Below are 23,860 nucleotides of genomic sequence, written 5' to 3' on the forward strand. Positions count from 1 at the left end.
AGAGATGAGCCGGAAATGAAAGGAGAAGCCTTTGCCTCTGTCTGTGTATTTGTGTCTCATTGTATGTCACTGAATGTTTGCATGTGTCTGTTTATATGCTGCAATCTGCTCTGAGTCCCCTCGGGGAGAAGGGCGGAATATTATTATTATTATTATTATTATTATTATTATTATTAATAATAATCATTTTTATTATGGACTTTGATTATGATGATGATGATGATTATTATTATTATTATTGATTTTGTTCCCTCAATTCGCATACAAGTTCAACTTAAGAAGTAACCTACAGAATTATTATTAGTGTCTAATGCTTTTTTGCCCAAAGGCCCTTTCCCCGCTCCGTGTCGAAAACGGATGCTCCGAAACCAAGAAGAATTTAATCTTTGCAGCTTTATAGATATACAATATATAGATATAGTACAATACGGTAATTTATTGCCAGTATTGTGCTATGCTAATAATATAATATTGTATGTACATTTAATTTGTAAGCCGCTCTGAGTCCCCTTCGGGGTGAGAAGAGCGGGATATAAATGTAGTAACTAAATAAATAAATAAGGTCGATGGAGTGACAAGTTGAAGCATTCACTGAACCAATAGGTCCAGAACTACTGAAAACAACCCTTAATATCCCGTTTCAACCATCCTTTAGAAACCATGCCTAGCAGCTAATTGGTGGCACACTTATGTTTGGCGCATCATGACTGAGACATCTGCATGCTTCAAGGAATGCTTGCCAAACACTTACCCACACAACATTGTTATTGTCTGATGAACGCGGTCGAAAGACGCTGCTGTCTAAGTGCACCGAGTTGGTGTTCACGGTCAAAGGGGGTTTGACAGCGTTTTCCAGGTCTAGGAGGTTCCCGGTAGTGACTGCTGTGTGTGCAGAGAAAAACAAAGATAGAGACAATATGTAATTAAAATTACTATATTGTATTATTATTAGTAGTATTATATTACATTATAATAATATTATCAATATTATGTATACATACTATATATTATATTATATATTATTGTATATTATCTATATATATAAAAGGGTGATGGCATCAGGGCAGCGGACAAAACAACAAAACTACAGGCCCTCCAACCTCAAAATTTGACAAACCCAACCCATCATTCACAGCTCTAGGTTGATACAACAAAAAGGAAAAGAAAAACAAAGTCCTAATTACAGGGAGAGGAATAATAGTTTTTATCCAATTGCTGCCAGTTTGAAGGCTAAGCTCCGCCCACTTGGTCTCCTAGCAACCTATTCAGCCCAGGGGACAGGCACAGTTAGGCCTCACTTAGGCCTCTTCCACAGATTATCAGATTTGAACTGGATCATATGGCAGTGTAGACTCAAGACCCTTCCACACAGCTATATAACCCATTTAGAATCTTATATTATCTGCTTTGAACTGGATTATCTTGACTCCGCACTGCCATATAATCCACTTCAGTGCACATACTAAACATAAAGACAACCATACAACAGACATTCAATACCACCACTACCTCAACAATTTCTCACCAACACCACCAGACAACGCCACAGCAACGCGTGGCCGGGCACAGCTAGTATACAATATATTACCTATATATAAAAAATGTAATGTACATTTGTAGGACTGGGTAAACAACAAAACCACTGGGCCAAATCACACCAAATTTGGCCACAATACACCAACACATCCAAGGCATGTCCTTCACTCAACCCCTTCCCCCCCAAAAAACGGATTCCCCTAGGTATAACACAGCCAGGCATTGAAGCTGCAAGCCTATTCAGTGCAATTCAACCAGACCAACAAAGGATTAAGCTTGGTAGAAGGCGGCCAGGCTTTGAAGCAGCGATACCACTCTGTACTATTGAAGCTGGCCAACTAAAGATTCCCCTAGGTAGCAAACAGCCAGCGAGACTATTCATTGCAATTCTAGCAGCCCAAAAACCTTTCCTCTAGAATGCAAGTACCCAGATTTCCAAGCAGCAAGCCTATTCCGTTGCATTCCAGCTCACCAAACAAGGATTCCCATAAGAAGAAAATGGCCAGGCTTTGAGGCCAACAAAGGATTCCCATATGCCACAGCAACATGTGGCCGGGCACAGCTAGCACAGTAGAGTCTCACTTATCCAACACTCGCTTATCCAACGTTCTGGATTATCCAACGCATTTTTGGAGTCAATGTTTTCAATATATCGTGATATTTTGGTGCTAAATTCATAAATACAGTAATTACTACATAACATTACTGCATATTGAACTACTTTTTCTGCCAAATTTGTTGTCTAACATGAAGTTTTGGTGCTTCATTTGTAAAATCATAACCTAATTTGATGTTTAATAGGCTTTTCCTTAATGCCTCTTTATTATCCAACATATTCGCTTATCCAACATTCTGCCGGCCCGTTTATGTTGGATAAGTGAGACTCTACTGTATTATGTATTATTGTATATTATAAACAATACATTATATTCTATTATTAGCCAACTTGGCACACAGAACTTCCATGACCAATAGGATATACTGGAAGGGTTTGATGGGCATTGAACTTGAATTTGGGAGTTGTAGTTGGTCAGAAATATTTAATTCTTCCAGTATTTCTTCTTTTTTTCCATATCCTTGCGTAGCATGTTCTTGCGGCTGTAGTCATCAAAAATAGTAGTTTGTCTGTGTTTTTTTCTATCTTCATTTCATGTATTCGGTTTTGGAGTTGTAGTTCACCTCCATCCAGAGAGCAATGCGGACTCAAACGATGATGAGTTGACACTGCCCTGATGCTCCTGCCACACGGCTCCAGCGCATGAGCTCAGATCTCAGCCCTTGGAGAGTTTATATTTTCTTTTATTGTTGTTGTTTTATTGTTGTTTAATGTGCTATGATTTGTTGTTCTATTATATTTTGTTATATTGTATTGTTCTGGGCATGGCCCCATGTAAGCCGCCCCGAGTCCCCGTTGCGGAGATGGTGGCGGGGTATAAATAAAGTTTATTATTAGTATTATTATTATTATTATTTTATGACACAGCAAACAAGATAGACATGCTGGATTTCATATCACAAAACCACAAGTCGAACACTTCCCAAGTGTCTAGGACTGTGTGATGTATTTTCAGATGATGCGTGCAGATCCCAGCAGGGTGGCCTTTTGCAGTTGGCAGATCGTAATGTTGTCAATGTCTATTGTTTCCAAATACCGGCTGAGATCTTTTGGCACGGCACCCAGTGTGCCCATCACCACCGGGACCACCTGCACTGGTTTCTGCCAGAGTCTTTGAAGTTCAATCTTGAGGTCCTGATAGCGGCTGAGTTTTTCCTGTTGTTTTTCGTCAATGCGACTGTCACCTGGGATGGCGACATCAATTATCCAAACCTTTTTCTTTTCCACAACTGTGATGTCTGGTGTGTTGTGTTCCAGAACTTTGTCAGTCTGGATTCGGAAGTCCCACAGTATCTTTGCGTGCTCATTTTCCACGACCTTTGCTGGTTTGTGATCTCACCAGTTCTTTGCTGCTGGCAGGTGGTACTTGAGGCATAATTATAATTATTATTATTAGGAACGAGGGAGAAGAACATCTTCCTCTCTGCTTCCTCCAGACCACGCTTGATTTCTTCCACGTCCGCCATGCCTCCCTTTACCTACTTCGGAAGCCAAACAGACCCAAAACGCGGTCACCTTTCCTCGCAGGGGAGCTGCTCCAGCTCGGCTTTCGGAGCCGTGCACCGCATAGCAATGGCAAAAACAAAGAAGGAAATGCAAAACCAAGATATAATTCAAGTCATAATATTTACTCTGCTTTCCTAATGCATATGCATCACTCGGGGCGGCTAACCGTGATTCAAGATCGCAGCGACACACACAATAACGAAACGTGGGGAGAGGTAACCACAGCAAAGACATAAAGAAGCCGAGTGAATCCAGGCGACTCTTCTTCGCTTCCCATTCATTTCAGTGAGTCCTGGCGGGATGTGCCCTTGATGGGTTATCTCTGCGTGTCCCTTGCGGTGCTACTTTTCACGGCATCGGAAATCTGCCAGCCGGCATTATGGCCCACCTGGAATCATCCAAATGATACATCAATACATTGTAGACACGTCCCCAGAAGCTCCCAGGTTCCTTGTATCGCAAAGGAATCCTATAATTCAAATTTATGCATATTCAGGAAAAAAGCAAGAAGAGACAAGTAGGCTGAGTCTCGAATATCAATGCATTTTTTCCTAAAAGGAACAGTCGGGATTTTTTTTATCCCTCACCAAAGCGTCACCACCTTGAGTCCTCTTGGGGAGAAAAGTGGGGTAGAAATAAAATAAATACCGTATATCCTCGAGTATAAGCCGACCCGAATATAAGCCGAGGCACCTAATTTGACCACAAAAAAACTGGGAAAACACTGACTCCAGTGTAAGCCGAGATACCAATAAAATTACCGTATATACTCGAGTATAAGCCGACCCGAATATAAGCCTAGGCACCTAATTTTACCACAAAAAACTGGGAAAACATTGACTCCAGTATAAGCCGAGATACCAATAAAATTACCATATATACTCGAGTATAAGCAGACCCAAATATAAGCCAAGGCACCTAATTTTACCACAAAAAACTGGGAAAACATTGACTCCAGTATAAGCCGAGATACCAATAAAATTACCGTATATACTCGAGTATAAGCCGACCCGAATATAAGCCTAGGCACCTAATTTTACCACAAAAAACTGGGAAAACATTGACTCCAGTATAAGCCGAGATACCAATAAAATTACCATATATACTCGAGTATAAGCAGACCCAAATATAAGCCAAGGCACCTAATTTTACCACAAAAAACTGGGAAAACATTGACTCCAGTATAAGCCGAGATACCAATAAAATTACCGTATATACTCGAGTATAAGCCGACCCGAATATAAGCCTAGGCACCTAATTTTACCACAAAAAACTGGGAAAACATTGACTCCAGTATAAGCCGAGATACCAATAAAATTACCATATATACTCGAGTATAAGCAGACCCAAATATAAGCCAAGGCACCTAATTTTACCACAAAAAACTGGGAAAACATTGACTCCAGTATAAGCCGAGATACCAATAAAATTACCGTATATACTCGAGTATAAGCCGACCCGAATATAAGCCGAGGCACCTAATTTGACCACAAAAAAACTGGGAAAACACTGACTCCAGTATAAGCCGAGATACCAATAAAATTACCATATATACTCGAGTATAAGCCGACCCGAATATAAGCCGAGGCACCTAATTTGACCACAAAAAAACTGGGAAAACACTGACTCCAGTATAAGCCGAGATACCAATAAAATTACCGTATATACTCGAGTATAAGCCGACCCGAATATAAGCCGAGGCACCTAATTTGACCACAAAAAAACTGGGAAAACATTGACTCCAGTATAAGCCGAGATACCAATAAAATTACCGTATATACTCGAGTATAAGCCGACCCGAATATAAGCCGAGGCACCTAATTTGACCACAAAAAAACTGGGAAAACATTGACTCCAGTATAAGCCGAGGGTGGTACATTTCAGAAATAAACATAGATACCAATAAAATTACATTAATTGAGGCCTCCGTAGGTTAAATGTTTTTGAATATTTACATCAAGCTCAAATTTAAGATAAGACTGTCCAACTCTGATCAAATCATTATTCTCATCTTTTTCAATGTAAATGTGCTTATGTATGCTTTTAATAATAAAAGAAGGGTGGAATATAAATACTGTAAATAAACATTTTCACTTATCCAACTTTCAGCCGGCCAGTTTGTCTTGGATAAGTAAGACTCTACTGTACCTCTAAAAACCACCAATACAAAGAATATTTAACTTATGCGATGCCATAAAATGTCAAATTCGGAAGTTTGATTCCGGTCCAAAGCAGAGGTCAGACGTAAGGATTCTCAAGACTGTGGCCTTTGGAGCCAGTCCTTCTTCCGACTTGTGATCCGGGCTGCCCAGAGAAACACTCCAGAACGGAGTGGATGTTAAAGAGGATTTCTTCCCGATCAAATATCCTGGCGGATCAATATGACGCAGTCTGCTTGGACAGGAGCCCTGCTGACGGGCCATTTCCTCTGCGGCATTTCGGACGGGAAAAAGGCAGGCGCGTTTCTGCTCCCCACCCCGGCGGTTCATTTAAGGCGATTTGTGCCCAGCGAGGTTCCGGAGATAGCCTTTGCCACCAGACAATCGCACAGAGGATGGAGCTTAAAAACAATACTCGGGAGACGTGACCCCATTTTGCAAGCCCAGACCGTTAAGCATTTAAACGGATCCCTGGGAGGCATTTTCGGAAAGCCGCTTGTCTCCCCCCCGGCTCCCTCCCTCCCGCTGAGGAATAACAGGCGAGCAGGTTTCATGATGAAGAAGCCACGGGGGTCAAGAGGACGGCGACATCCTTGATGGATTTCAATCAGAGGTCAATGACACACGATCTGCACCCGAATCACAGCTTCTCCGGAACGGAAAGAGAGAATTCAGTGCGGCCGTTCTGCTGGCTGGCAGTGAGAACAGTGGCCTTTTAAAGTACCTTTTCCAAGCTAGAGGATATAAGCAGCGCTCCTTAATAATAATAATCATCATAATAATAATCATCATCATCATCATCATCTTCTGCCTAGAAGATCAGGGGGCAGAGGACTCTTACAAGTCAAACAAGCAGTCAAAGAAGAAGAACATGCCCTGGCAGAATATGTAAAGCAAAGTGAAGAACCTGCTTGGATTGAAGTCAAAAATCAGAAACTCCTCAAAGCACAGCAGACAAAAAACCAGTGCAAGAAAACCGCACTACAAACTAGAGCAGAATCAGTACAAGAAAACCGCACTACAAACTAGAGCAGAATCAGTACAAGAAAACCGCACTACAAACTAGAGCTGACAGCTGGCACAACAAAACATTGCATGGGAAGTTCCTTGACAAAATTGAAGGAAAAGCTGAGAAGGAGAAGACCTGGCTCTGGCTCACGAATGGGACCCTGAAGAAGGAGACAGAAGGCCTGATCCTTGCAGCCCAGGAGCAAGAAATCAGGACAAAGGCAATTAATAATAATAATAATAATAATAATAATAATAATAATAATAATAGAAGACCTGGCTGTGGCTCACGAATGGGACCCTGAAGAAGGAGACAGAAGGCCTGATCCTTGCAGCCCAGGAGCAAGACATCAGGACAAAGGCAATTCAGGCCAAGATCAAAAAATCAGCCGATGACCCAAAATGCAGACTGTGCAAGGAAACCGACGAAACCATTGATCATATCCTCAGCTGCTGTAAGAAAATCGCACAGACAGACTACAAACAGAGGCGCAACTCTGTGGCCCAAATGATTCATTGGAACTTATGCCTCAAGTCCCTCAACTTCAAAGACTTTGGCAGAAACCAGTGCAGGTGGTCCCGGTGGTGATGGGCACACTGGGTGCCGTGCCAAAAGATCTCAGCCGGCATTTGGAAACAATATACATTGACAAAATCACGATCTGCCAACTGCAAAAGGCCACCCTACTGGGATCTGCACGCATCATCTGAAAATACATCACACAGTCCTAGACACTTGGGAAGTGTTCGACTTGTGATTTTGTGATACAAAATTCAGCATGTCTATCTTGTTTGCTGTGTCATACAATAAAATAATACTTTATATGTGTTGTCGAAGGCTTTCCAAGAAGCACACAGGTCAGACTGGGTTCACCTTGAGGACTTCTAGATGCCTCCCCATCCATCTCCAGGGTCTGGTCAAGCTTTCATGTTTCCAACAGATTTCCCTTGCAAAGACAAGATCCCCGGTCACTTACGTCCTTTTGGGGAGACTGAGATTTCTGAACTCGGGACGCTTGTGCTCTCTCCTTCCAAGATGGCCTTCTCCCGCTTCTCTTTCTCTACAATGAGAAAAACAAAAATATTTTTTCCCAGAACAAAAGATAAACGCTGCATTTCATAGAAGAGGTCACCAAATTCCGTTCTCCCGTTCTCACCAGTCGCACCTGCAAAAGTGATGGGACCGAGAGCAGGACCTCCCCAGCTGATCTTAATGTTCTAACTGGAGCATAAAGGGAGATGCGTTCAGACAAGTAAGTAAAACCGGAGCTGTTTACATCTGACTTATAGTTAAGAACAGGGGCAAGACAACAGGAAGTGAGAGAAAACTACCCACTTGGAAGGAAGGGAAATTCACTCCTGGAAGAATTATTATCATGGGGGAGATGTGTCTCCACCGAAGCTTGTTGTTTCCACAACAAACCACATTTCTCAAAATCCAATTTTCACAGAGACAGAAAGTGCCATGAAATCTTCTGAACAGGGACACAGACAGCAAAGGGAACACAACAGGGGTGTTAACTCTTCCCTTCACTATCCATGTTCCGACTTTCATACAAATTCAACTTAGGAACAGGTTCCGACTTTCATACAAATTCAACTTACAAACATGTTCCGACTTTCATACAAATTCAACTTACAATCATGTTCCGACTTTCGTATAAATTCAACTTACGAACATGTTCTGACTTTCATACAAATTCAACTTACGGACATGTTCCGACTTTTGTACAAATTCAACTTAGGAACATGTTCCGACTTTCGTATAAATTCAATTTAGGAACATGTTCCGACTTTCATACAAATTCAACTTACAATCATGTTCCAACTTTCGTATAAATTCAACTTACAGACATGTTCTGACTTTCATACAAATTCACCTTACAAACATGTTCCAACTTTCATACAAATTCAACTTATGGACATGTTCCAACTTTCATATAAACAACTTAGGAACATGTTCCGACTTTAATACAAATTCAACTTACGAACATGTTCCGACTTTGATATATATTCAACTTACGAACATGTTCTGACTTTCATACAAATTCACCTTACGGACATGTTCCGACTTTTGTACAAATTCAACTTACGAACATGTTCCGACTTTCATACAAATTCAACTTACAAACATGTTCTGACTTTCATACAAATGCAACTTTCGAACAAACATACAGAACCGAAGTTGCTCGTAACTTGGGTACTGCGTGTACTTCTAAAACGTGTTGTTTCTTTGCAAAAGCTCTGCTCAGGAAGGGAGACGTAGGAGAGGCGGCAGAGCGATGGAAAGGGTTCTCAGGCCAATCTCATTTTCATGCCGACCTTTCCCGGCTGCCAACTCCGGAATACGCACAGCAGAACGACAACGTTCCCGAGACTGGCATGACCCCAAGACTTGGGAAGGCCACCCAGCCAAGCCTGGGGCCCGCCTGGAGTATTGCCAAAGTGCCAGTTACTCCAGTCATAAGGTCTCCGCAGACAAGAGGACAGATGGTCCCTTGCTGTCGGCATGCTCTTCCATTGGCACCATGCGGTTGGGCAAGACCCAAGGACCTGGCCTACATGGAGCCTTTCCTCCATGCGCGTGAGGAAGCGTGTGCCCGAGCGTGTTGGAGATAATGGATGGGGATGACAGAAAGCAGTTGGGTGGTTGCCTAGCAACCAGCCACACTATCTCAAGCGTGTGGGCGGTTGCCAGGCAGACACCCACGCGCTTGTGCTGGATGGAAGGACCGGGGGAGGACACGCAGAGACAATCTCTCGTGGAAGCATATTGCTACAAGGCTGTTCTCGGGGGCTGCTCCTCACCAGAGCATCTGCTTCCTACCAGGAAGGTTCCAACAGGCACAGCCTCACTTTGGAGGATATCAGGTTGCATCTCCGAGTGATGGAATGCGTCTGGAGAAGAGCAACCAAGGTGGGCACAAGGTCTGGAAACCAAGCCCATGAGGAGCAACAACCTTGGGAGATGGGTATGTTTAGCTTGGAGAAGACCGAGAGGTGACATCACAGCCAATCTTTAAATATCTGACCAGGTTGCCATTTAGAAGAGGGAGTGAGCTTGACTTCTGCTGCTCCCAAGACGAGAACACAAACCAATGGACTCAAATTACAAAAATTAGAGACACTAAACACTATGAAAATTAGAGATTCCACCTAAACGCTATGAAAAAAGGATTCAAAAGTTGTTTGATAGTGCAACGGACTGTCTTTGGAGGATGGTGGACTCTCCTTCTTTGAAGGCCTTTGAACATAGGTTGGATGGCCATCTTTCGGGAGTGTATTGGTGATGTGTTCTGGGAATATCTCACCTGCAGATTCCAAAAATGGGCCCAGTTCCCCATATCAGCTCTAGCTTGTGGGATACAAAGCATAAGCCATATATCAGTCACATTCTGCTTGCCCATAGAAAATAATAATAATAATAATAATAATAATAATAATAATAATAATAATAATAATATTAAGGTGGAGATACATGTGTACACTCACCTTCCTTGGAGGCCTGCCAAAACTCAAACGCCACTTTGAACGCCTGCGCGACCGTGAGGGTGACGGCTTGAGCCTGGAAGGGAAGCGGAAGAAAGAGAAGGAGACACAACCGCCATCAGAAGAGTGCGTGGACAGACACACACACATTGAAGTCATTTGGCCCTTCTGCTCAGCTGGGACCTTTCCTTGAAGTCTACAGCTCTACAAGTCCCTCTCTGCTCAAGGCGGATGCCGACAGCACCGTTGGCTGCGTAAGAGAGCGGCAGCATCACTACTCCTCCTCATGATCATTTATTTGATTGAACTTATATTCAATCTGCAAAGATGGAATACCAAGAGGGGAGGGAGAAGGAAGTGTTGACTTAATATAGAATGGATAGTCAGACAGACAACTGATATACATTGTGTTTTCTTGATGTATATTCCTCCCTTCCTTGGGATGGCTAATCGTTTACATAAATAAAAAATACCGTAAGGTAAAGGTAAAGGTTTTCCCCTGACATTAAGTCTAGTTGTGTCTGACTCTGGGTTTGGTGCTCATCTCCATTTCTAAGCCGAAGAGCCGGTGTTGTCCGTAGACACCTCCAAGGTCATATGGTCACGAGCATTACTGCATGGAGCACCAATGTTACCTTCCCGCTGGAGCAGTACCTATTGATCTACTCACATTTGCATGTCCATAGATACCTCCAAGATCATGTGGCCACTGGCATGACTGCATGAAAAACCAATTTTACCTTCCCACCGGAGCAGTACCTATTGATCTACTCACATTTGCAGTAGGAGCTCACACTGCTCTCCGGATTCGAACCTGCAACCTTTCAGTCAGCAAGTTCAGCAGCTCAGCGCTTGAACATGCTTAAGTGGCTGAGGGGAAAAAGGAAGGGGCCTTAAGAATTGCGGGAGTTGAAGTTAGCGCTGAGCTGCTTAACTTGCAGACCGAAAGGTCCCAGGTTCAAATCCTGGGAGCGACTTGAGCGCCTGCTGTTAGCTCCAGCTTCTGCCAACCTAGCATTTCGAAAACATGCAAATGTGAGTAGATCAATAGGTACGGTTCCGGCGGGAAGGTAACGGCGCTCCATGCAGTCATGCCAGTGGCCACATGATCTTGGAGGTGTCTATGGACAACGCTGGCTCTTCGGCTTAGAAATGGAGATGAGCACCAACTCCCAGAATGTGAGTAGATCAATAGGTATGGCTCCGGCGGGAAGGTAATGGTGCTCCATGCAGTCATGCCAGTGGCCACATTTCCTTGGAGGTGTCTATGGACAACGCCGGCTCTCTGGCTTAGAAATGGAGATGAGCACCAACCCCCAGAATGTGAGTAGATCAATAGGTACCGCTCTGGCGGGAAGGTAACGGCGCTCCATGCAGTCATGTCAGTGACCACATGACCTTGGAGGTGTCTATGGACAATGTCGGCTCTTTGGCTTAGAAATGGAGATGAGTACCAAACCCCAGAGTCGGACACAACTGGACTTAACGTCAGGGGAAACCTTTACCTTTTTACCTGGGAAACCCAGGCCATAATGACTTCAGTATCTTTGAGAATTGGCCTCCCCACCATCATTATCAGGCAGCAGATTAAAAAGTGATCAGACTTGCAACCCCCTCTCATCCTCATGCAAACATGTTTTTCTTCTAAGGCACCCAGTGAAAAATGTCAAGGTTACCCGAAATGAAAATATCACCCAGTGAGAGCTGGGATGGGCTGAGGTTGGCGTGAAATGTACGCATGACGGCCAGCCTAGGTTTCTGGTGGCACGTTGCGCAAAAAGGACTTTGAGGCATCATTAGAGCCGTTGGCCATGACATTATTCTGGGAAAAAGCATTAACAGAAGGCCTTGGAGAGAGGATTACAAATGGAGTTTGAATGGCCAAATGCCACCCTTTCCTGCATCTTAGCAAGGTGTTTCATTTCGAAGCGACAGTTGAGTTCCAAAGACCTTTAGCTTCCCACATGTTTCCAAGCACAGTCTTCAAACCTCTACAATCAGCTGGGCTGCTCTGGCGCTTCTGCAAAACGGCTAAAACATCCCAAGGACCAAAGGTTCCCCATCTCCATGTATTGCAAGGAAAGCAGGGCTATAACCAGTCATCTCAGGGGTATATTATTATTATTATTATTATTATTATTATTATTATTATTATTATACAGTATGACACAGCAAATGAGATATATATGCTGGATTATTATTATTATTATTATACAGTATTTATATTACATGCAATATTACTAATAATATTACAATATAGCCGTATATAATGCTTATGTAGCGCTTATATTGTGCTATACTAATAATATAATTTATTGTATGTATATATAACTTGTAAGCCACCCTGAGTCCCCTTCCAGGTGAGAAGGGCGGGATATAAATGTCGCTAATAAATATATAAATAAATATGACACAGCAAACAAGATATATCTATCTATCTATATAAATGAGTGATGGCATCACGGTGACCCACAAAACAACAAAACTACAGGCCCCCCAACCTCGAAATTTGACAACACAACCCATCATCCATGCCACTAAGTTGATACAACAAAAAGAAAAGAAAAATGAATTCCTAATTAGAGGGAGAGGGATAATTGTAACTACCACCAATTCCTCAATACTTTATTTCCCATACCACCATACTTCGCCACAGCAACACGTGGCCGGGCACAGCTAGTATATATATATAGTTGTTGTTATTATTATTATTATTATTATTATACAGTATTATTATACAATATTTATATTACATGCAATATTACTAATAATATTGCAATATAGTCATATAGTACAATATAATTATATATAATGCTTATGTAGCGCTTATATTGTGCTATACTAATAACATAATTTATTGTATGTATATATAACTTGTAAGCCACCCTGAGTCCCCTTCCAGGTGAGAAGGGCGGGATATAAATGTTGCTAATAAATATATAAATAAATATGACACAGCAAACATATATATATATGCCGGATTAGTGTTGTTGTTGTTATTGTTATTCTTATTATTATCTCCAAATTTATAGTGCACTGCACCAATGGAAGATGGCTCAAAAATGGCCATCAGTTATATTATATATATTATATAAGTTATATATATTATAAGTTATTATATAAATTATTATAACTTACAATAATACAGTAGAGTCTCACTTATCCAACGTTCTGGATTATCCAACACATTTTTGTAGTCAGTGTTTTCAATATATCGTGATATTTTGGTTCTAAATCAGTAAATACAGTAATTACTACATAGCATTAATGTGTAATGAACTATTTTCTCTGTCAAATTTGTTGTATAACATTATGTTTTGGTGCTTAATTTGTAAAATCATAACCTATTTTGATGTTTAATAGGCTTTTTCTTAATCTCTCCTTATTATCCAACATATTCACTTATCCAACGTTCTGCCGGCCCGTTTAGCTTGGATAAATGAGACTCTACTGTGCAACACTCCATTTTTTACTTGAACAAGTATCGGATAGCTATGTAGGAAGATGTGCAATGAGATGCACATGGTGCGTTTTTCACCTTGCTCTTATTATGATTGCAATGATTGTATAATTATTGATATTTTAATACGATAGCTTAATTATAAAAACTTATTTACGCCTGCATTGCAACCCTTTGGATGTGGGTGGATGGATTGCAAACCCAGTGAGTCCTAGCAAGACTAACTAAAATTAAGGAATACGGGAGGTGTCGTCCAACCATCTCTGAAAGGTCACACAATTTTGACGACTGATGCATCAAGACGCCCAGATCCAGCTTCACTTTAGAGCAGGCATGGGCAAACTTGGGCCCCCCGGGTGTTTTGGACACCCGGAGGGCCCAAGTTTGCCCATGCCCGCTCCAGACCCTTCCCACGAAAGGCGGTTTCTCCGGCACGACGATACTGACCATTTTCTTCTTGCCGCAGAGGAAAGCATGGCACTCCAGGTTCTCGTTGTGCTGACTCTGGGCAATGTAGGCAAACACCTTGTCATGCACTTTGTCTGCCGTGCAGTAAGATATCCTGTGAGCAAATTGCAAAGAAAGAGCACATTAAGGACTTAGACAAGTAGGAGACAGAAAGGAAAACAGTGAGAAAGGAACACTAGGCTGCACCCCATTTTGGACTCTTAACTCCCAGATTTCCAGTTGTGAGCCTCTTACCTCCTTCACCAATCTTTGCAACCATCTGGGGCTAGAAACCAATAAAGCAAAAACCCGACAGAATGGCGAAAACCAACATAAAGCTTTATATCTGGTGCCAAACTGCACCCGGCTACCCAGCTTTCATTTCAGGGCTTCGCCTGAGCAACGAGAAGCAAATGAAAGTCTCCGAGGCAGGCCACATGCTGATTCGTAAAGTTTGCTTATCATATCAGAGCCAGAAAGAATGCAATTTCCCAGGCGAAGGTTTTGCAACACTGGGAAAGTGCGGAGAAAACAAATAGCCATCCATCTTCCCCAAATCTCTGCTTTCGAAGGAGAATTGTTTTTCATTTTGCAAGGGGAAATGAAAGAGAAAATGAGTTCTCTGAACTCAGGCAATCCGGCTCGTGGGACTTTGCATTATCACACAAAGCAGGCAAACAAACATTGCAGCCGGGCTGTCACCTCTGCTAACGGTCCCGATTGCATGACATTGTGTATCCTCCTTGTGATTAATATCAATAATTCTCAATCCTGCCATATATTTTGTGCACTGGCATATCTTTGTTCCTAACAGTTCAGATAACAGGCAACCAGGTCTATCGGTCTAACAACCGAGCAACCTAATTTCCCTTGCATGAATACAAGTGGATATTTACCGCTAAGGAGAAGATTCACTTAAATGAGTATTTAAAGAGCACTTAATGAACCAACTCGGACACAGCATGTTATCTGAGAACACAGAAATGCTGGACCAATCTCACAACCACCATGTCGGACTACACAAAGAAGCCATAAGCATGTGGACTATGTCAACAGAAAGGGGAAAACCATGAAAAATGAACAAAATGTGGCTACCAGTACTTAAAAAACTCCAAAAATCAGGACAGTAAATAAAGAACAACACTCAGAAAACAGGAGAATTCCAGACAGGAAACAAACACAGCCAGCTAACACCTCCCAACAAAGGATTCTCCCAGGCAGGAAGCAGCCAGGCTTTGAAGCTGCAAGGCTATTCAATGCTAATCAAGCTAGCCAATTGCAATGTTCACACTTGCCTCCAACAGACGAGTTCTTTCTCCCACCCTGGACACCATTCTATATATATATATATATATATATGTATGTATGTATATATATATATACACACACACACATACACACACAGTAGAGTCTCACTTATCCAAGCTAAACGGCCCGGCAGAAGCTTGGATAAGCGAATATCTTGGATAATAAGGAGGGATTAAGGAAAAGCCTATTAAACATCAAATTAGGCTATAATTTTACAAATTAAGTACCAAAACATCATGTTATACAACAAATTTGACAGAAAAGGTAATTCAATATGCAGTAATGTTATGTTGTAATTACTGTATTTACGAATTTAGCACCAAAATATCACGATATATTGAAAACATTGACTACAAAAATGGCTTGGATAATCCAGAAGTTTGGATAAGCGAGGCTTGGATAAGTGAGACTCTACTGTATTGTGGATTTTCTGCCTTGATATTCAGGGTTATATGGATCTGTGGGAGCGAGTCTTGGATAAGTGAGACTCTACTGTAATAATAATAACAACTACAGGAAAATAATACAGGTAATAATAAATAGAGTAAAATAATAAATGTAATAATACCAATAATAATAGAGAAAAATAATACATGTAATAATAATAATAAATACAGGAAAATAATACATGTAATAATAAATAGAATAAAATAATTAATGAAATAATAATAAGATCAGACAGAAATAATAAATGTATTAATAATAATAATAATAGAGTAAAATAAATGTAATAGTAGCAACAATAATAGAGAAAAATGATACATGTAATAATACAGTACCAATAATAATAGAGAAAAATAATACATGTAATAATAATAATAATAAATACAGGAAAATAATACATGTAATAATAAATAGAGTAAAATAATAAATGCAATAATAATAATAAGCTCAGAGTGAAATAATAAATGTATTAATAATAATAATAATAATAATAGAGTAAAATAAATGTAATAGTAGCAACAATAATAGAGAAAAATGACAAATGTAATAATACCAATAATAATAGAGAAAAATAATAAATGTACCATATATTCTCGAGTATAAGCTGACCCAAATAGAAGCCAACCAGGACCTTCACCTGAGTATAAGCCGAGGGGGGCTTTTTCAGTCTTAAAAAAAGGGCTGAAAAACTAGGCTTATACTCGAGTATATACAGTATTGCCTGCTGGTTTTGCAGCACGGTATTTGAGGACATGCCGCTTTGAGGACAACTTAAACGGGAGCGGGCTTGATTTAAATCCTTGTCTCCTTCTCATCCTGGGATGGCAGATGTGTTCTGAAGGTCCCCGTCCCCGACGCTCTGCCGTCCTCGCGACAAACAGTAAGAGAAGCTGATGGAAAGGTGTGAAGAAGGGCTGTCAGAGGGGATGAGGCTCAACGTCCGAGAGAGAGAGCGGGAAGCAAGCGCCACTCAACCGTCACAACGGCAGCCGGCGAGCGGGTCCTGGGCCCACACCTCCAAGAGCGCCGTGACATTCCTCTTGGCAGCCTGTCACTCCTCGGACCGAGAGGACTCAGAACAAAACGGGTCATACAGGAGGAGGCTCAGACCTGCTTGTGTCTCCATCCTCAGGGACATCCCGATCAAAATACGAGGCCTGAATGAAAAGTAACGCCTCCGCCTTCGTTACTTGGGTTTGGATGGGAATATTTTAATAAATCAAACGCAGAAATAATCCTTAGAATGTTGTATGTTTTCCGGGCTGTATGGCCATGTTCTAGAAGTATTCTCTCCTGACGTTTTGCCCACATCACACCACGTCAGGAGAGAATACTTCTAGAATATGGCCATACAGCCCGGAAAACATACAACAACCCTGTGATCCCGGCCATGAAAGCCTTCGACAACAAATCCTTAGAATATGCTTTTTAACGACCACTATTCATTTTTCCACATCATCACCAGACAATTGGATACATTTCTGCCAATGATGAACAAGTTTTCTGAAGCCATCACGGAAGAAGTCGACACTCGGTTTCCGCAACCGGCGTCTCACAGTTCTCTCAACGTCTTCCATCAGAAACATAATGATAATCCTTAGAATGTGCTCTTCAACAACCACTATTCACTTTTCCACATCATCACCAGACAATTGGATACATTTCTGCCAATGATGAACAAGTTTTCTGAAGCCATCACGGAAGAAGTCGACACTCGGTTTCCGCAACCGGCGTCTCACAGTTCTCTCAACGTCTTCCATCAGAAACATAATGATAATCCTTAGAATGTGCTCTTCAACAACCACTATTCACTTTTCCACATCATCACCAGACAACTGGATACATTTCTGCCAATGATGAACAAGTTTTCTGAAGCCATCACGGAAGAAGTCGACACTCGGTTTCCGCAACCGGTGTCTCACAGTTCTCTCAACGTCTTCATCAGAAACACAATGATATTCCTTAGAATGTGCTCTTCAACAACCACTATTCACTTTTCCACATCATCACCAGACAATTGGATACATTTCTGCCAATGATGAACAAGTTTTCTGAAGCCATCACGGAAGAAGTCGACACTCGGTTTCCGCAACCGGCGTCTCACAGTTTTCTCAACGTCTTCCATCAGAAACATAATGATAGCCCCACAGATCATCTTTCATTATCGGGAACAGATGGAAACCAGAGAGTGCTAAATCTGGACTGTATGGAGGATGTTGTCAAGAATTCAATGAGTGCACCCAATAGTCCTAAGCTCTAAATTCATTACAGCCACATGTCACTTCACGCTCTGCATGCTGTGAGCTGAATGCTCAACACAATGCTTGGGATGTTTCTGCTAACACAGAGAAAATCCTAACAGTGCTAAAGTTAAATGAAACAATATTTTTGTTTAAAAATATGGTGGAAATGTATCGCATTGGACCCTAATGCCTTTAATTGAGGTCATCAAATAGCTTTATCTGTGAGTGGGAAAAAGTTCCTTGATACATCTTTGTATCATTCTTCACTTGTAGTCTTGTGTAAACCGTGTTGGGAAACTCATTAATTTTGGAGGCTGTGCTGAGTGGCATTTACTCTGAAATATTAATAAAGTTTGCAGATGTCACTTAGCAGAGGAAGGTCCCCTTGAAACCATTTCCTTCCTTTCCTCCCTTTTGTGACGGCACGTTGAAAGGATTTTTTTTCATTGCTGTTACGAAAACCAACATTATCCTTTTTAAAAAAGCAAACAAATTGTAAGAAAAAGAGGGGAAAAAACATAAGTGGCTTTTGTAAAAACAAAGCATCCCGAAGCTTCATGTGGGACAAATGTAGGACCTGCCGGAGCAAAACAAGCAACTAATGTGACGTAAATCCATTTTGAATGTGGCTTTTTAGAAAGGCTGGAAACTCCGCTGGGAGAAGTGAGTTTCCTTCTGCTTGATCCACAATGAGGTCAGTGGGGTCTTTTAAGCACCACTGTGGTGTGTTTGAAGCTCTTCTGCAGCCCCTTCAACTACGAGGGTTGAGTGAAAAGTAATGCCTCCACCTTCGTTACTTCGGTTTGGATGGGAATATTTATTAAATCAAACACAGAAATAATCCTTAGAAGGTGCTCTTTAACTACCACTATTCACTTTTCCAAATCATCACCAGATAATTGGATACATTTCTGCCACGATGAACAAGTTCACGAAAAAAGTCGACACTCTGTTTCCGCAACCGGCGTCTCGCAGTCCCCATCGTGCACAGATCTTCCGACAGCCAAGCAAAGCAATAATGTGACCCACACGTTCTTGCGAAATGCCGATTCTGCTTGAAATTTCTCTCTGAGTGATACGAAGATCGTCCTGAATCAATCTGTCCACCTTTTGCTTGTGAAATTCGGTGGTTGCTGTCACAGGATGTCCAACTCTTTGTTTGTCATGCAAGTCAGATGTTCCCACCTCAACATCTTTGAACTTACTCGCCCAAGGACGCACAGGACTCACATCAACACAATACCCATAAACGGTTTGCATTCGCTGAGGAATCTCCTTTGGGGTGAATTCTGCTGTCAAGAATTCAGTGACTGTAAGTTGCTTAAGTCGCATTGACCGACTGTCTGTGCAGGGTTCCATACTTGGCACTTTAACAACACAACCGTTCAATGCTAAGGCTTCCCCGTCTGCACAGGGTTCCATACTTCGCACTTTAACAACACAACCGTTCAATGCTAAGGCTTCGCCATCTGCACAGGGTTCCATACTTCGCACTTTAACAACACAACCGTTCAATGCTAAGGCTTCGCCATCTGCACAGGGTTCCATACTTCGCACTTTAACAACACAACCGTTCAATGCTAAGGCTTCCCTGTCTGCGCAGGGTTCCATATTTCGCACTTTAACAACACAACCGTTCAATGCTAAGGCTTCCCCATCTGCACAGGGTTCCATACTTTGCACTTTAACAACACAACCGTTCAATGCTAAGGCTTCCCCATCTGCACAGGGTTCCATACTTCGCACTTTAACAACACAACCGTTCAATGCTAAGGCTTCCCCGTCTGCACAGGGTTCCATACTTGGCACTTTAACAACACAACCGTTCAATGCTAAGGCTTCCCCATCTGCACAGGGTTCCATACTTCGCACTTTAACAACACAACCGTTCAATGCTAAGGCTTCGCCATCTGCACAGGGTTCCATACTTCGCACTTTAACAACACAACCGTTCAATGCTAAGGCTTCCCCATCTGCACAGGGTTCCATACTTCGCACTTTAACAACACAACCGTTCAATGCTAAGGCTTCCCCATCTGCACAGGGTTCCATACTTCGCACTTTAACAACACAACCGTTCAATGCTAAGGCTTCGCCATCTGCACAGGGTTCCATACTTCGCACTTTAACAACACAACCGTTCAATGCTAAGGCTTCGCCATCTGCACAGGGTTCCATACTTCGCACTTTAACAACACAACCGTTCAATGCTAAGGCTTCCCCATCTGCACAGGGTTCCATACTTCGCACTTTAACAACACAACCGTTCAATGCTAAGGCTTCCCCATCTGCACAGGGTTCCATACTTCGCACTTTAACAACACAACCGTTCAATGCTAAGGCTTCGCCATCTGCACAGGGTTCCATACTTCGCACTTTAACAACACAACCGTTCAATGCTAAGGCTTCCCCATCTGCACAGGGTTCCATACTTCGCACTTTAACAACACAACCGTTCAATGCTAAGGCTTCCCCATCTGCACAGGGTTCCATACTTCGCACTTTAACAACACAACCGTTCAATGCTAAGGCTTCCCCATCTGCACAGGGTTCCATACTTCGCACTTTAACAACACAACCGTTCAATGCTAAGGCTTCGCCATCTGCACAGGGTTCCATACTTGGCACTTTAACAACACAACCGTTCAATGCTAAGGTTTCCCATGTCTTTGCTTTCAAAACCCATTTGGCACCCTCAAGGGCAACCCACGGAGACATACCTGTATATAGAGATGTTTTCGATGGGTTCATTAGTTACGCTGTCACTGAGGATGATTCCTCTGGGAGATACTTTCAGGGTTACTTTCCGGAGCTTTTTCCCACTTGCCTTTGCCTTTGGAAAGAGAAAAAACAAAAGCACGGGTTATTTCACACAACGCTTGGAAATGCATTAACCACCATGGTCCACCCTATATGGCAATGTAAAAATAAATAGATTAAAATAATAAATGTAAGAATAATCGTATCGGAGTGAAATAATAAATGTATTAATAAAAACAGAGTAAAATAAATGTAATAGTAACAATATTAACAGATTAAAATAATAAATATAATAATGATAATAGAGTAAAATAATAAATGTAATAATTATTATAAATAGAGTAATATAATAAATGTAATAATAATTATAAATAGAGTAAAATAATAAATGTAATAATACCAATAATAATAGAGAAACGTAATAAATGTACTATATATTCTCGAGTATAAGCTGACCCGAATATAAGCTAACCAGGACCCTCACCCAAGTATAAGCCGAGGGGGGCTTTTTCAGTCCTAAAAAAGTGCTGAAAAACTCAGTGTATACTCGAGTATATACGGTAATCCAATTTCTGAATCCCAATGATATTCTTCCAAACAGGATCTGACGAAGGATAGGCAAAGCTTTCTCCTTTTAAGCAAGCGTTTGGGAACCTATTATAAATCACAACCATTTTACGGTGGCTAATTCTCGATAATTGCAACCATTTTATGGATTTTATGAACTATATTCTATTTTATGAACTGGATTTTTATGGGATTTTAATGCCGTTTGAGTGAGTTTTCCCTGAGTGTTCTTGGAATAGGATTTTAAAGTGCAATGCTCCACGGCATTTAAGTGTCGACAAGTGGGCCCTGCCATGAAATGTGGCAGCTCTGAGCCTTCCTGGGTCAAGGTTTTCACTTCTCGGATCGGTTCTGACCCTAGATTTTCACTTTCCACCCGCACGTTCCAGAAGCATTCTCTCCTGACGTTTCGCCCACATCTATAGAATGTGTGGTCTGTTGGAAACAGGGGAATTCCAGACAGGAAACAATCAGGGCCAGCTAGCACCTCCCAACAAAGGATTCACCCAGGCAAGAGGCAGCCAGGCTTTGAAGCTGTGGGGCTGTTCAGTGCTAATCAAGGTGGTCACACGGACAAAAGTTCTTTCTTCCACCCTGGACATCATTCCAAAAATATATAAATCCCACTTGCCTACTTGGGTGTAGGTCTTATTTTGGGGGTAGGTATTATTTTCAGAGTAGGTCTTATTCTTGGGGGCAGGTCTTATTTTCAGAGGTCTTAATTAGGGATAGGTCTTATTTTCAGGTTAAGTCTTATTTTGGGGGTAGGTCTTATTTTGGGGGTAGGTCTTATTTTCAGAGTAGGTCTTATTCTTGGGGGCAGATCTTATTTTCAGAGGTCTTATTTTGGGATAGGTCTTATTTTCAGGTTAAGTCTTATTTTGGGGGTAGGTCTTATTTTCAGGTTAAGTCTTATTTCTGTAGTAGGTCTTACTTTGGGGTAGGTCTTATTTCCGTAGTAGGTCTTATTTTGGGGTAGGTCTTATTTCCGTAGTAGGTCTTACTTTGGGGTAGGTCTTATTTCCGTAGTAGGTCTTATTTTGGGATAGGTCTTACTTTGGGGTAGGTCTTATTTCCATAGTAGGTCTTATTTTGGGGTAGGTCTTATTTCCATAGTAGGTCTTACTTTGGGATAGGTCTTACTTTGGGGTAGGTCTTATTTCCATAGGTCTTATTTTGGGGTAGGTCTTATTTTGGGGTAGGTCTTATTTTGGGGTAGGTCTCATTTCCGTAGTAGGTCTTATTTTGGGATAGGTCTTACTTTGGGGTAGGTCTTATTTCCATAGTAGGTCTTATTTTGGGGTAGGTCTTATTTTGGGGTAGGTCTTATTTCCGTAGTAGGTCTTATTTTGGAATAGGTCTTACTTTGGGGTAGGTCTTATTTCCATAGTAGGTCTTATTTTGGGGTAGGTCTTATTTCCATAGTAGGTCTTACTTTGGGATAGGTCTTACTTTGGGGTAGGTCTTATTTCCATAGTAGGTCTTATTTTGGGGTAGGTCTTATTTCCGTAGTAGGTCTTACTTTGGGGTAGGTCTTATTTTGGGGTAGGTCTTATTTCCGTAGTAGGTCTTACTTTGGGGTAGGTCTTATTTTGGGGTAGGTCTTATTTTGGGGTAGGTCTTATTTTGGGGTAGGTCTTACTTTGGGGTAGGTCTTATTTTGGGGTAGGTCTTATTTTGGGGTAGGTCTTATTTCCGTAGTAGGTCTTATTTTGGGGTAGGTCTTATTTTGGGGTAGGTCTCATTTCCGTAGTAGGTCTTATTTTGGGATAGGTCTTACTTTGGGGTAGGTCTTATTTCCATAGTAGGTCTTATTTTGGGGTAGGTCTTATTTTGGGGTAGGTCTTATTTCCGTAGTAGGCCTTACTTTGGGGTAGGTCTTATTTCCGTAGTAGGTCTTATTTTGGAATAGGTCTTACTTTGGGGTAGGTCTTATTTCCATAGTAGGTCTTATTTTGGGGTAGGTCTTATTTTGGGATAGGTCTTATTTTGGGAGCAGGTCTTCTTTTTGGAGTAGGTCTTATTTTCGGGGCAGGTCTTATTTTCAGGAAAACTGGATAGCTATAGGAATAGCAACGCGCAGGTTTCCTGGGGCATTCAAAGGCATTTGGGATGGGCAGGGTGAGGCGGACCCTGCTTTGGAGACCAGACCCCGTTACTCACGGTCGCGACAATCCTCTTGACAGCGGCAGCCGAGAGCTCTTCTCCTTTGGGCTGCTCCACCAGCGTCATGCCCAGGTACTTCAGGTTGAAGAGCATCCCCTCCAGCAAGGTCTCTCTGGTGTCGGTCCAGTTTTCCGGGAGCTCTACAGAATTA

At 41.8% G+C, this 23,860-nt stretch overlaps 1 protein-coding gene across 3 annotated transcripts in view; it reads right to left on the reverse strand.

Annotated features, from left to right (window-relative positions):
- Positions 1-23,860, reverse strand: part of ldlrap1 (low density lipoprotein receptor adaptor protein 1) — a 47,838-nt gene that overhangs the window by 9,098 nt on the left and 14,880 nt on the right. For 2 of the 3 annotated variants that reach the window (XR_010000760.1, XM_062962555.1), the window contains exons 2-7: positions 23,707-23,849; positions 20,937-21,049; positions 14,222-14,336; positions 10,318-10,390; positions 7,803-7,886; positions 752-882 (exon numbers count right to left, since the gene is read on the reverse strand). Coding sequence is in view for 2 of the 3 variants with exons in the window: in XM_062962555.1 (XP_062818625.1) it covers positions 752-882; positions 7,803-7,886; positions 10,318-10,390; positions 14,222-14,336; positions 20,937-21,049; positions 23,707-23,849 (659 nt within the window). In the remaining variant the exon portion in view is untranslated. The remainder of the gene's footprint in view (positions 1-751; positions 883-7,802; positions 7,887-10,317; positions 10,391-14,221; positions 14,337-20,936; positions 21,050-23,706; positions 23,850-23,860) is intronic. The other variant, XM_062962556.1, reaches the window with a different exon arrangement.

The sequence above is a fragment of the Anolis carolinensis genome, unplaced genomic scaffold (genome assembly GCF_035594765.1).
Source record: "Anolis carolinensis isolate JA03-04 unplaced genomic scaffold, rAnoCar3.1.pri scaffold_10, whole genome shotgun sequence".
In the NCBI taxonomy this organism is placed as follows: domain Eukaryota; kingdom Metazoa; phylum Chordata; class Lepidosauria; order Squamata; family Dactyloidae; genus Anolis; species Anolis carolinensis.